The sequence below is a fragment of the Carlito syrichta genome, unplaced genomic scaffold (assembly GCF_000164805.1).
Source record: "Carlito syrichta isolate Samal-C Ts95f unplaced genomic scaffold, Tarsius_syrichta-2.0.1 Scaffold94750, whole genome shotgun sequence".
Taxonomy (NCBI): domain Eukaryota; kingdom Metazoa; phylum Chordata; class Mammalia; order Primates; family Tarsiidae; genus Carlito; species Carlito syrichta.
The window spans coordinates 78241-95647 of record NW_007038846.1 but is presented as its reverse complement, the minus strand read 5'-3'; the positions used below and the strand labels follow the sequence as shown (position 1 = coordinate 95647).

At 45.7% G+C, this 17407-nt stretch overlaps 1 protein-coding gene across 1 annotated transcript in view; it reads left to right on the top strand.

Annotated features, from left to right (window-relative positions):
- Positions 1-17407, top strand: part of NSF (N-ethylmaleimide sensitive factor, vesicle fusing ATPase) — a 138868-nt gene that overhangs the window by 90297 nt on the left and 31164 nt on the right. Inside the window, exons 13-15 of the mRNA XM_008061589.2 lie at positions 4549-4644; positions 6657-6813; positions 9352-9485. Coding sequence (XP_008059780.1) covers positions 4549-4644; positions 6657-6813; positions 9352-9485 — 387 coding nt within the window. The remainder of the gene's footprint in view (positions 1-4548; positions 4645-6656; positions 6814-9351; positions 9486-17407) is intronic.

Below are 17407 nucleotides of genomic sequence, written 5' to 3'. Positions count from 1 at the left end.
TAAAAATCCTTTTAGATGTGTCAAAAAGTTTTAATCAGACTTGAAACCTCTATATAAGTGTACCTAGGACAGAAGTCGTCCTATATCTACCCTTAAGGACTTTTGAAAACCTCTGGTCTATGTAAGTATAAAATGAGACAGTGTGATATGATGAAATGAGGTCATGTATATGAACATGATAAACTCTAAAGAACCATAGACATTTACAGATAATGACGGTCATAATTCTTTCACAGAGGTGCTTGTTTCTCAAAACACCATTTCTGTTTTTAAAAACTTAGAAATGCCAAATAAATATTGATCGCATGCCTAACATATACTAGTGAAAATCCGATTAGTAATTAAGTGTTAATTGTTCTATTTAAGTGGATTATCTATCTATCTGTCTCTTTTTTTTTGAGTTTCAGCGCCACCGAGCCCGACTCTATCTGACTCTTAAACAGTACTTTCTGCTTTCTTAGTAGCAGTATAGAAGTCATACATGGATATATCATTTCTGTAAAAGATTCTGAGATGTCAGAGCTCCTGGGGAGAAAGAAGAAAGGCCATCTCCCACACGCCTCTCTCCAGAGTTAGCCAGCATTTGGGGAATACCCTCGTGGTTGATTTTCTTTATATTCACATTCATATACATATGTGCTTTTAAAAAAAAAATGAACATTAACGGAATTATAATACAATTTGCATCTTTCACTTGCAGATGTGTCCTGGGTAGCTTTCCATGTCAGCATGTGCAAGGCCCCTTTATTATCCTGGGCAAATGTGCAGTGTTCTAGATTATCATGTCATTTCAGATGTAGGGTCCATAGAGTCAGGACCTTGTCTGTTTATGTACTGCTCATCTCTAGTTCCTGGAGCAATGCTTGATATGTGGTAGACACTCAGTAAACATCATAAATGAATGATCAACTTATTTTTTTTTTTTTTTTTGAGTTGGAGTCTCACTCGGTCGCCCAGACTGGAGTGCAGTGGCCACTCCCGGCCACCGCAGCCTCGCCTGCTGGGCTCCGGTGATCCTTCTGCCTCAGCCTTCCGAGTAGCTGGAATTACAGGCATGCGCTACAACGCCCGGCTGATTTTTTTGATTTATTGTAGAGATGAGGTCTTGCTGCCCAGGCGGGTCTCGAACCCGCAGGCTCAGGCAATTCACTCACCTCAGCCTCCCAAAGGCGCGGGATTACAGGCTGAGCCACTGAGCCCGGCTGATCAATTTATTTACTGTAGATTATTCCTGGTTGTGGCTGTTGAAAATCTTACTGTCATCAAAGTACTCACCTGCCTACTTGTGTGCGCGAGGATGCCCTCTCCAGACGTGCTTTTGAAACAGCTGTCATTGTCTTCTAGTTTCTGGTGTTGCCAACACAAGTGATCACAGTGACCGTACTCAGTTTTCTTTGTGGGCAGCCTGCATTTATCTGTCAGGAGGGTCCAGGGTTCTCATCCTTGGTGCTCCAACCGTTTCCAGCTGTGGGTTTTCTTTCATTTATCCCAGGCGTCACTCACTGAACCTTTTAAACTGCAAAGACACGCCTTTCTTCAGCCTTGGAAAACACTTTCCTTTTCTTTTATTGATCCTTCTCTATCACTGTTTCTGTTCTCTCCTTCTGAGACTCCTATTAGATCAGTGTTAAAACTTCGAGATGTTTCTTCTGTTTCTTGACTCCGCTCTCACGGTCCTTCATTGCATGGGACTTGGGGCAGGAAGGAGATGAGTAAACGTGTTCTGCTGCCATTTTGCCACAGTTGCCTGACAGTCTTTTTATCCCAGCTGACTTCTTCTCGTTAAAGTCTCGCCTCAGCAGTCTGCTCCTAAAGGAACATGATTCATATCTTATAATAATCTTTTAATAGTCGATGGAAGGTTGGTGTTTCCTTAACACAGTTTTGGTTTTTCGCCAGCTTTTTGGGAAAGATGCCTTTTTTTAAAAAGCCATGATGCCAACCTCAAAATGGGCCTTCTTGCTGTGTGCTGTTGGTCGCGAGTCCAGTTGCATTAAACACGTGTCAGTGTCCTCATCACTCGTCAGGTCTGGGCAGCTCCAGGCTGATAAAGGCCTCGGTACCTCTCCAGATGTCTGGGTGTCAGCTCCAGGTGCAGTCAGCCAATCAGAATATAAAGTATAAATGCAGACGTTCAAGCACAAAGCATGAGGGCAAATTGGAGTTGGAGGTCTTGATCTCTCAGGGTAACGGTTCTCAAACCTGGATCAGTGTCAGAATCACCTGTGACGATATCTGTAAATGCCTGGGCCAGCAACTTGACCTGATAGATCAAAATCCTAGGGGCAGGGGGTGGAGTGGGATGGGGTGGGGGGAGCTGGGCAAACATGCACTCACCTGTTCAATCATTTCTAGTCGCGTAAGTGAGTTCCCATGTCTGGCATCCATTGTCACATGCGTGCATCTACCACATGTGGTATTGCTTTTGTGTACTATACTGCACAGGATTGGATAGAGTACAGTAGCACGGTGTCTTCATTTCAAGCCCAGGATGTCCAGAAGCAAGTGTCACGATGGCGAGGTAGCTGGTGCTGCACAGCCGATTGTGTTAGTTGGGTGCCTGGGCTGACTCTACTGGACTTACGAATGCGCTCTCGGAACAGAGCTCATTTGGATGTCAGGGACTTACTCTCCCAAGGCTCTAGAGGTCATGTTGGTGTGTGCCAAGGGAGAGAGCCATTGTTCTATCCTTGTGTGTGCTTTTTGTGTGTTTTTTCACTGTCCCTGCCCTCTGTGTGGATTTTCCTGATGCCCATTTTTTTAAGCACTGACTGTACAGTGGTCTTTGGTTCAGATGTTTTATAATGTACTGAACCAGTCCCCTCTTGGTGGACGTTTACTATGCTTCCAGTCTTCTTTATTACAAATGACTGCAGTAGATCTCCTTATGCATATAACTTTGTACACATTTATGAATATATTTGTGAGATAAATTTCTGGATAAAGGATATATATTTGTGAATTTGAGAGGTGTATTTTGCTTGTTTTTTCCAGCTTTTAAAATTGTGTTAAAATACACATAAATAAAATTTACCATTGTAACCATTTTTTTTTCTTTTTTTTTTTAAATTGGATCCTCACTCTTGCCCAGGCTGTAGGGCAGTGGCATGCTCCCAGCCACTGCAGCCTCGACTTGCTGGGCTCAAGTGATCCTTCCTCCTCAGCCTTCCAAGTAGCCGGAACAACAGGCACGTACCATCATGCCTGGCTAATTTTTTTTCTTTATTGTAGAGATGAGGTCTCACCAAGTTGCCAGGGCAGGTCTTGAACCCGAAAGGCTCAGGCAATCCTCTCCCCTCGGCCTCCCAAAGTGCTGGCATTATAGGTGTGAGCCACTGCATCTGGCCTGTAACCATTTTTAAGTACGCAGTTCAGTGGCATGAAATGCATTCCTAATGTTGTGCAGCCATCCTGCCACTCGCCTCCAGAGCTCTTCATCTTGTCAGCTGAAACTCTGTCCCATAAGCAGTAACTCCTGCCCCCTCTCCCCAGTCCCGGCCACCACCATTCCATCTCTGTGATATTAACTACTCTGGGTACCTCTGATAAGTAGAATTCTACAGCATTTGTCTTTCTGTGACTGGCTCATGTCACTCGGCATAATGTCCTCGAGGTTCACCCATAGTGCGGCATGACTCAGAAAGTTCTTCCTTTGAAAGCTGAAGAAGGTCCCCTGTGTGGATAGGCCACATCTTGTTCATCCATTCGTCCATCAGTGGGTTTTTGGTTGTGTCTGTCCACATCGTGATTGTGAACGGTGCTGTCATGAACATGAGTGCCTCCTTGTCTCTCCAAGGCCCTGTTTTCAGTTTGGGTGTAGACGCAGAGGCAGAATTGCTGGATCATATGATCATTCTGTTCATTTTCTGAGCAGCTACCAATCCATTTCCTGCAGTAATATTTTACGTTCCCACCAGCCAACAGTGCCCAGGGATTCTGACTTCTCCACGTCCTCTCTGGCTTGTGCTACTTCTGGCTTGTTTTGTAGTAGCCATTCATGGGGGTATGAGGTGATGCCTGGTTTTCATTTGCATTTCCCTAATAATTAGTGACATTGAGCATCTTTTCAGGCGCTTTACAAGGCCATCTTTATATCTTCTTTGGAAAAATGTCTAGTCAGATCCTTTGCCCATTTTTGAGTTGGGTTAGTTTTTTTTGTTGTTGAATTGTAGGAGTTTGCTATATGTTATGCATATTAATCCCTTATTACATAAATGATTAGGCTGAAAATATTCTCAAATTCCTAAATGTTCTTTTTTTTTTTTTTTTTTTAAGCAACAGAGTTTTAGCTCACTGCAGCCTTGAACTCTTGGACTCAAGTGATCCTACCACCTCAGCTTCCCAATAGCTGGAACTGCAGGCCTGCGCCACCACACTTGGCTAACTTTATTTTTATTTTTTGTAGAGATGTTTCCCAGGCTGGTCTCAATTCCTGGCCTCATGCAGTCTTCCTGCCTCAGCCTCCCAAAGTGCTGGAATTATAGGCAAGAACCACCGCACCCAGCCTATTCTTAAATATCCTTATGTTTTATTTTCATTTCTACTTAGGCCAGTACTAAAGTGGAAGTGGACATGGAAAAAGCAGAGAGCCTGCAGGTGACCAGAGGAGACTTCCTTGCTTCTTTGGAGAATGATATCAAGCCAGTGAGTATGCGCCTGGAGTGACGTGTAAGCCCAGAGCAATTTGGGAGAAAAAGGAGTGCTGCTTTACTCAGGACTGTGGAAGGCCATGTTATGTGTGGTCTTATAAATGAGGAGATCTCAGTGTTGGAAGCATCTGGTATGAGAAACATCTGTACGATAATCCTGCTGACTGGGCGGTTAACCAGCGGTCACCCAGGCATTTCTTAGGATGGAGAGCCTGCCTCTCATAAGGCAGACCCATCAGCTTTGAGACTTTTTAATGACTACCTTTGACTGTATTCTGAACCGGAATCAGTATACAGTTTTCTTACTGGTTCTTACACATTCCCAAGCTGCACAAACCTAAATTCGGTACCTGCTCCACGTGTTGATCACAACATCTCCCTCCCTCCCTCTTTCTCTCTCTGCCTCTCTCCAGCCTCCTCCCTCTTTTCATAAGCTTATTGGCCACTTGTTATTTATTCATTTTAATTTTCCTTTTTGTTATGTATTTTTGACAGTTATTTTTTGCAAGTATCTTCTTTAAAGACCAAAGTTCATTTGTTTTAGCCCTTTTTGTGACTTGTGACTTTTGAATATAAAATGATTACTTTAAATGGTACTGATTACTTTAAAAGGTAAAGGTTTTTTGTTTTTAGTGACAAATAATTTAGCTATGAGGAAGTAAGAACTCTGTTCCAAAGGTCTGGAGGATAAAACAACAACAACAAAAATGAAATGTTGGGATATGAAGGGAAGACATACACATCATACACTCAAGGAGAGCCAGCTTTATGGTCCAGGCATAAAGCTTCTGCTGTGAGGCTTGACATATATACCTGGACCTCAAAAACAATACCTAGCAGCCTACATATTTCCTCGGACAGCCATTCAGCCATGTTTGTTAGGCTCTTTCTTTAAAACTTGTGACAGGACCACTGAATTTGCCATGTGTCAGCCAAGGAGCAAATATTTCCCTCTCCTCGGGATTAGAGCACTGGTGTATGCAAGGGCACCACCCAGAAAGTGGCCTGGAAAGTGATTTTGTGGCAGAGTAATAAAGACCACTGGAGACTGTTTCAGGGACAGTGTTACAAAAGTGACCTTCTGTGAGGTGCAGGTCCCAAAGAATTGTTAAAATGATTTCATATAGTAGATGACCAAAGACTGACTTTTGGGGGACGTGATAATTTTTAAAATGTGGAAATTCTCAGACCATCTGGCCTTTGCGTTGGGCTTTGTTTTCCTTTTCGTTCTCCTGGGAATTCTATGACGCTCCACAGTTTGCGGGTAAGCACTGAAGTTACTGACTGCTGTTGGCAGCGGTTTTGATGGGAGTTACAGCATTCGAGATCAAAGTTGAAGACGAAGGATTTCAGCTCCAGTAGGCATGAGCTCAAGCATGAGTATCCGTGGCAGTGGCTCTTCTTGACCCGTCACGCTTCCCTTACAGCTGTTTGTTTCTGTCTCATCCTAAAGCTTATAGTTATACATGGAAATGTACCTTGGTGCCATTTAACTTGTGTCCCCTGCCTCTGAGTTGGTGTGGACAGTGTTGGAAGCATTTTTTGTAGAGATGTTGCCCATTACTATTTTATATTCCCATGGTAATCCATGATGTCTGCAGTCAGTGCCGGGATAGTGTGTGTGTCCGCCGAGCTGTCTCTATTTCCAAGTCCATAATCTCTCTTCCCTTTGTTCTTAACAGAATGGCCGCACACTACTGCATACTCTACAGAAATAAGCACAGTGGGACATACCTTTTGGGAATTATGAGGCTTTGGGCCCTGGTCGAATTGGAGCCTAGGATCTATTGTTTTTACTCCATAGGGTCACCCAAAGCAGCTTTTGTTGCTATTGGGTAAAAAGTGAAATGAGACAGTTTTTTTTCCCCCCTAGGCTTTTTACTTTAATATGGGCTAGTGCATGACACTTGAGTGTGTAGGAGTTATTACTTATCTTTTATGCTTTTAAATATCTCAGTATTTAATACAAGTGCTCAAAATGCTTTACACTCTTCTTTGGCTCCATAGGCATTTGGCACCAACCAGGAGGATTATGCAAGTTACATTATGAATGGCATCATCAAGTGGGGCGACCCAGTCACCCGCGTTCTGGATGACGGGGAGCTGCTGGTTCAGCAGACCAAGAACAGTGACCGCACACCACTGGTGAGCGTCCTTCTGGAAGGTGAGAAAGAAAGGGGGGGTGGCATTAAAAGTTTAAAAATGCAGCACTTGGGAAAGGTCTTTTGCACATTCCAGAAAAGTGAATTCTTTCTTGTTCCTAATCTTGTCCATGATTTATGTACTGGTGTTGTGCACAAATGCAGACCTTCTGGGGAGGGGTGTTGATGAATGTCTGATAGCAGTTAGTTTTCTTGTGGGAGTGAATGTGTGTCTGTATTTCTGTGGCACTTAGGACACTGAAGGATACCACATAGCCCTCGCTTCAACTAGGTAAATGTTTTCTGAGCACTCGCTATGTTTTAGTCATTGAGCTAGTTGTTGGGAACACAAAGACATTCAAGTGTTCAGTCTGGTCATGAACAAAGAAGGGATAAAGACGTTCCTTGCTGTGGTGTGTGGGCACACAGGAGTGTATGCTGTGAGCTGTCTGCATGGGGATGGTGCTGAATGAGGCCTTGAAGGTCAGGTGGGGTTTACCACATAGACAAAAGGGGAAGGACGTTTCATTTACAAGTAACTAGCTGGTGGTTATGACGAGCACGGCAACAGAGAAGTTCAGTGTGGCACATGATGGGGGACCCTGCCTTCCTCTAAAGGTCTGGGGGGTCAGGGGTCCCTCAGAGGGGCATGTGAAGCCAAGACCTGAGAGATGCGTGGTGGGCCAGATAGATGCCTGGGGAAGGTGCTCTCAGCAGGGGACCAGCGTGTGGGAGTCCTGGGCAGGAGGGAGCTTGGAACACAAAGGGAGACTGACCAGACATGGGATTGAAGTGGACGGAGCCAGCTCACATGCAGCTTGGTGGTCTGCTGGGGATCTAGACTGGTCGTCTGTAGGGTTTTAAGCAGTAAATCTCGTGGCCAGATTTGTACTTTCAAAGCCCCTTAATGACTACCTTATGATGGAGAAAGGATTAGAGGGGCAGAAAGATACAGGAGAGACAAATGACTGGAGCAGTTGGATCAATCTTAGTAAGAGCTGACAGTGGTTTGAGCTAACGTGGTTGTAGTGAAGATGGAGATAAGCAGACTTGTTAGAAATACTTAGAAGGTGGAAGAGGATTGAGCTGATCGTTACTATTAGTAGTCATAATCAAACCAACGTTCTTTGAGCTCACACTACTTGCCAGTCACTCTCCTGGCCCTTTGTACATATTATCTCATTTAAACCCCACATCAGTCTTTTGAGGGTCTGTGCTGCTATCTCTGTTTTGTAGTTGGGGAGCGGAATCTTACAAATATTGGTTAGACTGAATATGGGTAGAGGCATCAAAGGTGACACCCAGGTTCCTGGCACACACAGCCTGGTCATGGCATTGTTGACCCAGACTGGGAACACTGGCAGAGAAGCAGGTTTCTGGAAGGAAGATTGTGGACTCAGTCTTAAACGCATTAAATTTGAGGCTCATATAGTGGAAGAAGAGGGGAGGTGTTGAGCAGCCTGCTGGGTGTGTGGGTCTGCGCCCAGAAGAGTCTGGCTGTCAGTAGACTCACGACTGTCGGTATGCCATGGGAGTGGAAGAAGTCACGGGAAGGGTGTGGCTAAGATGGAAAGGAGCCTAGAACACAGTTCTCAGGCCTGTTGACATGTGAGGGCCAAATAGAGCAGAAAGAGTTGATGGGAGACTGAGCAAGAGGCAGGGGAAGGGCATCATGGAAGTCAAAAGAAGAAGCCAAGAAATGAAGCTGGGGGCGGGGATGAGGAACTGTGTCAGATGTGCCTGGAGACCAACAGATAAGGTGATGGCCTGGAGGCCATGGCGGCCCTGTGAGAGCCAGCAGGTGTGCTGGTGGGGGGAAGTATGGATGCAGCCCTGCGTGCTCCATTTTGGAAGGAGAAGGGTAGGCTGAGGGTATCATGACCACAAGAGCTTGCTTTGCTTTTGAAGCCATCAGATAGACCAGGGCCTTTCAGATGCTTCCAAAAAGGCTTGGGGAAGAGGAGGAGGTTGAACATCCAAGAAGGAGGAGCCGTCAGGGTTCCAGAGAAGGTGGGAGGGAAGACTTGGGGGGCTGTGGTGGGGGACGAGGGACACACAAAAGGGAAGGCAGGGAGGTCAGGAGGCAGTTACGCTTGCAGGTGAGCTTGCTCTGTGAGCAGTCTGAGCCCTTAGAGTCTAGCTCAAGTCCCCTCTGCATCTAGGAGTCGGTTTTCCCTGCACCAGGGCCATCTCCTGAGAAGACTGTTTTCTGATAGACAAGCATTTTGACAGAACCAGTAAGTGCTAATAGGTATTTGAGTGCATTTTCTTTTTTTTTTTTTTAAGAAGTGAAAACCCTTGCATCTTACCTATTTAGCCAGAAGTTTGAAAATTCGGCCATGTGAGAAAATAAGAAGGTGTGCATCTCACCATACTCCTGAGAAATGCTAATCAGCTCATTAAGTTTAGTTGCTAATAAATAAAACACGCCTGCCACGAAAGTGTGTCGGGAAATGGTAATGAGCAGCTGGTTGAGACCGTAGTGCTCGGGGTAGAAGTTGGAACTTGTTCCATTCCCCTGTCTGAGACTGGTGCTCCCTGACGGCCATGTCTTCACACAGGCCCCCCTCATAGTGGGAAGACTGCCCTCGCTGCCAAGATCGCTGAGGAGTCCAACTTCCCATTCATCAAGATCTGCTCTCCTGACAAGATGATCGGCTTTTCTGAGACAGCCAAATGTCAGGCCATGAAGAAGGTATCCAGACTGTTACTTCCATTTAATGTCCTATCTGTTACATGTGTGTGTTCACACCTGTGTGTGCATACACCTTTGTGCATATACATACATGAAACCCATAGCAACTGTGTTCTCAGGTGAGACTCATTGATCAGCAGAATTTGGGGGGGGTAACAGAGACTGTTTCAGACTTTTTCACTTTGTAATGCATTTTTATCAAGAACCTTTATTTTCCAAATTATGCTTTGTTGAGTACATATTTAGATTAACTTTCTTTTCCTAAATTTGCGTCAGCTTGATTAAAAGAACCATAGTCAAGATGGTTTGGGTACAGTGAACACATTGGTTTAGGATTTCTTTTGAAATTCTTTCATTACTATATGAAATCAAACCGTTTGCGATCCATTAAGTTGACTGTGTCATTGGAGGAAGGACAGAGACACGTCACTGGGAAGACGTCCCAAGAACCCTGACAAAGGGAGCATCTTGTTTTAGGTGGTAACCAGACTCTGCTTGGCAGCTCCATGCAGGTCTCGTCCATCTTTCTTTTTTTTTGAGTCGGAGTCTCAATGTCACCCAGGCTGGAGTGGAGTGGCATGCTGCTCACGGCCACTGCAACCTCGACCTGCTGGGCTCAGGTGATCCTTCCACCTTAGCTTTCCAGGTAGCTGGAACCACAGGCATGCACCCCACACCTGGCTAATTTTTTGATTTATTGTAGAGACAGGTCTCACCATATTGCTCAGACTGGTCTTGAACCCCTGAGCTCAGGCAGTCCTCTTGCTTCCACCTCCCAAAGTGCTGGGATTACAGGCTTGAGCCACCACGCCCGTCCCTCATCCATCTGTCTTGCTCTAAGTGCCATTTGTCACCTTCTCATGTGGCCACTTCAAGTAGTCAGTGAAAGCAGAACAACACGGCATAGAATCTTCCGGCCGATCAGCTGGCGGGTCCAGCTCACATTCAGGCCAGCGCCGTGGAAGGTGTCTTCAGAAAAAGCAACAGCCGTAGGGATCGGTGACAAGGACTCTTCGGGGCAGGAGCTGCTTTTCTTTGCTTTTTGTTTTCCCTTTAAAGGGAACTGGTAAGCACTTCTGATGAAAATGTAAATAAGCAGCAGCCTTGGGACCTGCAGCACTGAGCGACCATGCTTCAGCTGGGCAGCCAGTTCTGCCTGCACCCCCGGCCCAGCCCCTTGTACCTGTTTGTGGCTAGGCTGTCCCTGCAGATGGTCAGCTCTTGCATGGCTCACCCCCGTTGCCAGCTCCCATCGCAAACAACCTTGGCGTGTGGGTGGCTGCTGCTAGTTCTCTGTAAAGTTTTCAGAAAGTCCTTTAGGTTTTGCAGATCAAAGCTGCTTTGTAAGTGTGTGATAGTATCATTTTTATTATTTTAATCTCTTGCAAATTGACTTGAGGGGGGAAGGTAATTTGTGCTGGTTTTAGAGGCTTAAATGGTTAAATTAAGGGCTTAATAACTTATTATTTAATCTTTAAATTGTTGAAGTCTTTCAAGGTAGAACTCTAGATGAATAGAAGGTTAAGGAATATAAAAACAGATGTCTCCACAAGCTTCTTCAAAATTCTTCATGATTCACTGTCTGGATCATCCCTGCTTCAGCAGTATGATAAATTCATAGGAAACTTTTTGTCTTTTGGGGGGAAAGGATTATTCTCTGTAACTAAAGTTCAGAAGAGAAAAAAGGATGACGCCTAGGTGTCTTCGAAATGTATTAGAAGCACTACAGACTCTTCCCCTGCAAAATAGTGTTCACAGTGCTGCCTAATAATAGGTTGACAACAGCCTGGGGGTGCAAACCGGTCTGAGGATACAGGTCTTCCTGGTTGTTTTGAAGATGTATCTGAATGCCATTCCTCACGTGCTGGCCTCTCTCCCGGGGCTCTTCCTGGGCCTCTGTTTTTATGGTGAGGACAGGAAGACGTCGTTTTCAGTTTTTTTTTCAGAGTACAAATAATTTATAATGTTTTGCCATTCTGGAAAAAGCATTTCTTCTCTTGTAAGTGCCAAAAACAAGTAGCTTTCCAATTAAAAAATAATTTAGAAAATATAGGAAAGAACATAGAAGAAAATAAAAATAGATCCATTCTTGCCCTTTAGTTCTCTTTTTACTTGGGCACATGTGTATTGGAGAGTACATTGAACAGAGTAGCTCAGCCCTTTTATACTTAAAATATTATGAACTTTTTCGTTGTCACTAAGACTTATCTTAGTACTACATTAAATTAATGGATGTGCAATATCAATCTAGTGGAACTTTGGGTGGTTTCCAGGTTTGTTCGCAATTATAAATAATATCTTATCCTGAAGAGAGATCTGCATCCCCAGGTTCACTGTAGTACTGGTCACAGTAGCCAAGTCGTGGAGGCAACCTGTGTCCATCAACAGTTGAGTGGATAAATAAAATGTGGTACACATATGTGATCGAAAACTAGACAGCCATGAAAAAAGAATGAAATTCTGTCATTTGCAGCAACTCGGATGGAAGGAACTGAAGAACGTTGTGTTAAGTGAGATAAGCCAGGCACAGAAAGAGAAATGTTACCCGCTCTCACTCACGTGGGAGCTCAGAAACAACTGACTGTGTGGAGACAGCGAGTGAAACAATGGTTCCCAAGGCTGGGAGGATGGTGGGGGGAGATGGAGGGCACAGGTAATGGGTACAAGGAGACTGGGCTACAGAAGGAGTGAGACCTAGTGCTTGACAGCACAGAGCGTCAAGCGTCATGTATGTTCCAGAATAACCAAAAGAGTAGGATTGGAATGCTCCTGACAAAGAAGCGATACAGGCTTGAGGTGATGCATACCCCAGCTACGCCAATTCAGTCATTACCCACTGGCTGCTTGTATCAAAATATCACACATACCCTATAAATATGTGCAACTATTACAAGGGGAGGCTCAAAAAAATGGAGTTTATTTATTTAAAAAATTGAGTATTTATTCCTACATGTTTGTACTTCAGTCACCTTCAAAGTCCTCTCCGTTAGTTACAATACACCTATCAAGACGCTTTTTCCACTGCCCAAAACAGTTTTTGAACTCATCTGTTTTGATGCCTTTTGGAGCTTCTGCCATTTTTTGTTTTACCTCTTTTACACTCACAAAATGTTTCCCTTTGAGGACTTTTTTCATCCAAGGAAACAAAAATTAGTCACTCAGGGTGAGATCGTGTGAATAGGGAGGGTTGGGCACAGGGTTCCTGCTGTTTTGGTCAAAAACTACTGAACACTTAGCGCGGTGTGGGCAGGTGTGCTTGTAAATCCATCCTCATGAAATGGGCAAACATGTTGAAAGAATCTCCAAAAAAAATTCCCTGAAGCTGAATGTAGCCTCTCAAAATAATGCTAGCGGGTCCACGGATGCTGACAGGTTCCTAGAACGCTTAACCTAGTAGGGGAAGCCTGTGCTACAAGGGGCCCGCCTTCCAAAAGATAATTCCGGGGTTTTGGGGTCTCCCCTTATATGTATTCATAATAACTAAAATAGAAAGTTTATATAAGAAATAATACTCTATAGAGCTCCCAAGCTGAGATATTGTGAACCTTTGTTCTCTTATCACGCGACTGAGAGCTTGGATCTGAGCTTGCGATGGATCTGAATTTTAGTCCCAGCTCCACCACCCCTGCAGCTCTAGGACCTCGGATAAGTCATGTAACCTTAAAGCTTCTGTTTCCCCTCTGTAAAATTAGGATACCAGTAATAGCTGCTCATGGGGTTATTATGAGAATTAAATGAGATGGTGATTAAAGTATCACACAGTGCCTGGGACAGAAAACAAACTCAGTCAAATGCAGTGGGTGTTTTTCCTTATTATTGTACTTGCATTTCCAGTTATTTCCTCAGGAGAAATCCTCCTCATGATACTTACCACTGTCAAAACCCCTATGTAAAGCTACTAACGACCTGGGAAGCCCGCACCTTCGGAAGGGGCTGCTTGTTGGCACTGGCAGCCTGTCGCATGCAGGTGGGAGTTTCTTGTGAGTCTCACACTTGGTGTCATTAAAATATTTCTTGCCCATTTGATGGAGAAAATGTTGGCATTTAATTGTTTCACTCCATTTTAAGGGCTCACTGCTCAAATTTAAAGAGTTTTCCAAATGTTTTGCGATGATGACAATTTGTGGCGCTCAGAAATACTGCAGTGTTCCTCTTTAAGAGAGGGATAGTCTGAGTCTGTCCTTTCAGGGAGGTCTCTGCACGCTGATTCACTCCTGAGACAGCAGGAGAGAGTCTTTGTTGGTAGGGAGGGCTTCCTTTAGTGAGTGGGTAAGATTCCATTGTAGTTGTAGATTGGGCTAAGATACATGAAAGTGGCTGATTCTCAATTAATTTAAAATTCACCTGCACGTCTCTCACTTTGCTTAGTGACTCCTCTCTCTCGGACAGACCCCTCGGGCAGGGCCAAGTCTGCTTGAGCATTGTCCTCACAGGTGGGCCTTGCCACATGTCCTGTTAAGACTCTTAGGCCTTCACAGATTCCCCCTCTCCTGTTTTCCTTTTGCTTCCCCAACTTGATTCTCTCTTAAACTTTCATTCCATCATGCATCTTGGCATCTATACTGTAAAAAAAATCTGTTTTAGTCGGCCTCTTAGTGGCATTAAATGAACAAAAGAACAAAGCATTGGAATTTGATTTTAACTAATTACCGAATCTTGATGCCTTCTGAGTCCACAATCAGTATGAAATGCGATAGAAGAATCTGATATGACTAAATTATTGGAACAAAATTAATCAAAATATCAGTGAGTATAAAACTATACCCATTGATAATATGATATCATTTTATTTTCAAAGGATTGAAATTAATGGAAGAAATTTTCCTTTCCACTAGCTTTGCAAGAAAGAAATAATCTTCTTTGAGTATCCTCCTGTAAATCCCACTGCAAATTGTGGCCTGCACAGAAGAGGATCACGGTGTCTAATCCTCCTCTTTTCATGGTTCAGCCTATGTACAAAGAGCAGAGCTGGAAATTGGGCCTTTTGACAGCAGTTACTAAGCAACAGAACTTGGATGTTTGCGGTTAACACCCTGATATCGCATGTCGCTGATCTGGTGGATTTCGTGCCTGCATCAGCGGCTCTTGGGGTGTGGGCCCTGCGGAGGTGGCCGCCGTCCCTGGAGGGCCAGGGTACCTGCCGTTGTTCTTCCTCCCTCCACTGGGTCTTCTGGGCCTTGTGTCTTGTGGGCAGACACAGGAGGCTGGTGCAGAACCTTCTGACCTTGTGGCTTTCTGTGTCAGGAAGAGTGCCCCACTCTGTGGTGCATGGTATGTGAAGACATAAGATTTTTCCTGAAAAGCAGGAAGAACAAATACAGGGTTTTAAGGTCATTCCAGGAAGCTTTCCTGCTTTGCCAGAAGTCAAGGTCCACTTCCGGAGGCGAGCTCACCAGGAGACAGCTAATGTCTGCTTGGTCTGCTCCCAAGTTATTTTTAGAAACCAGAGATCCTTACTGATAACACCATCTGAATTTGCTCATTTATGTTGTTATACGCTGATGAGTGTAATGAGAGGCTGTGTCTAGCTCGCCGCTGACAGATTTACTGCGTCAGGGCCTTGGAACCGTCAGATGCCTGCCTAGCAGGTGCCCATGCCAGCGCTTCAGCCTGAGAGGAGCGCCTCCAGCCCGGAGAGCCTGGGTGCGTGACCTCCTTGCCAAGAGCACGCAGGACATCACATGCCTGCCACAGCTTGGGATTCCGAAGGCCATTTCATGGTGCTGGCGAGTTCCCATCTGTGCTTGCATAGACTCCTCCACACACAAGTGGCTCCCTGATGGGCCCCAGGTCCCAGGAGGGGCTCCCACGAGCGTCAGCGCCACCCCCAGGCTTGCCCCTGGCTCCTGTGTGCTGGAGGCGGCCTGCATTCTGCGCTGCCTCAGGACCCTCCAGCCTGTGTCATGCTGTCCCCTCTGCATGTGAGGGGTTGCTGGTGACGCGCAGTGTGCACAGCTGGAAGTCAACCCTGGCGTCTGTCCTGAGTGTGCCTCCCCTTCAGCCGAGGCAGCTTCTCTAGGGCTCTGCCATCCGTGGCCTCTTTCCCACATCCTTCCTCCAAGACTGCGTCCTGTTTCTTCCCTTGGCCTCTCTGTGGACGTCTCGCCTGCCCCTGAGACCTGTGTATATGCTGACAGTTGCACCTGCCCTGCAGGCAGCTCCTGACAAGACTCCACTCCTCCGTTCCTTGGACTGTGTTTCAAGAGTGTGAGATGCAGCCCTTGTCCTCCCTGCGTTGCCCTTCCACTGCCTGTCACGGGCACTGTGTGCTGCTGGGGGATGGCAAGGGGGCTGGCATGTCAGTCGTGCTGCTCTGCCTGGGGCTGTTCACACAATTCTGCTCTTCCTACATCTCGCCTCCTGGCCCTTTCGCCCTTCCTGGTTTATTTTCCTAAAGCTGTGGTCTGACTTCCCGGCTCAGGACGTAAGTATCTCCCATAGACTTCAATCTAGCAGCTGATACAGTGAGCATCCTGGCAAGCCTGGGTCAGGGAGGCCAGAGGGCAGGACCTAGGATACCAGGCAGAAGTCATGGGTCCAGGGAGGAGAGTGACCTGGGTGACACTTGAGTGGATGAGGAAGAGAATGTGTGGAAGGACGTGAAAGGGGTGTGTATTGAGCACTGACATCAGCTACCCGAGAGCTCCAGTTGACGGCTTACCTGAAATCAGTCCATTTGCCATTGGAATGGCATGACCTTGTCATGGTTGGCACGTTGGTGGGGCTTGCTGGGAATCTCCTTCCCCTCTGATATTAATTAGTGCTGAGACCTGTCTGTAAGAAACCTCACAAAAACCCCATGATTTTATGTTAACCGGTTGATTTTAATTGTAGGTATCTTATAGGTGGGCCATGCTTTCAACTGTGAAGTGATTTGTAATGCTTTGTGACTTATAGTGCCCGAGACAGTTGGTGAAACTACATCCTGCATAGCGATTTACCATAGCTCAGACCCCAGTAGTGTCCCGAGTAAGATCCTGGACCAATAGAAGCTCCACATTTTTTGGAGAAGAGAGAACGACTGATGTTGGGGAAATGGAGAGCAGTGCAGCCAGCGAGGCTGTGATGTCCAGGCCCCCGACTCAAGCCCATGATCTCACAGCCTGATGGTCAGAGTCAGATTCTTGCATTGGAGCTTCTAGTAGGATTCTGATCAATGGTTTGAAAACAAAGCATTCTTTTGTGATTCCCTGAAATTACCTGCGCTTATAAGTTACCACATTGGCTGCTGTATTGGTTCAGTCTTCCAGAAAGTAGCCAAGTGCTGCCGTGGGACTGCTTCCAGACTGTTCTGTTGTCTTGAGTGTACCAACTCCACCCAGAAGTAGTTAGCTGTCTTGTGCATCCAGAAGGTGAAGTGGCCAGCCTCTCCCTGTTCTGCCTTTATTCCCTGTTTCTCTGCCTTCTTTTTCCCGCCCAGGGGGAGGAGACAGAGCTCTTCTCTTCCTGCCCTTTAAGTGTACTCATGGTCCATTTTCCAACCAGCTTCTCTGCATTTCATTTCTGTTGCTAGGCAGGTGCTGCCTCCATGTCTCCCTCCTTTTCACACCCATCCATTCACCAAGTCCTTCGGTGATGCCTATTGACATCTCTAGACTGTCCACAGTCCAGCACACTCCCTCATGGGCCGCCTTCATTCCTCACCTGGAATTCCACACTCAACAACTGTTGCACCCCTCTAATGCTCTTCTTTATCAGCCAGGAAAAGATTTAGAAAACGTAAGCCTGGAAGGGCCGTCACTGCTTTGCACCCTCAGTGACTTCTCATGGCCTTTACTGTAAAATGTTAGCTTGTGTGAGGTTTGTAAGACCCTCCATGTCTACGTTCCTCCCATACCTCTCCCTATCATCTCACTTGCCACGACTTGACACCAACACTGCTGTGTTGTAACTCTGATGGCCTGTGTCCATTCCTGGAACAT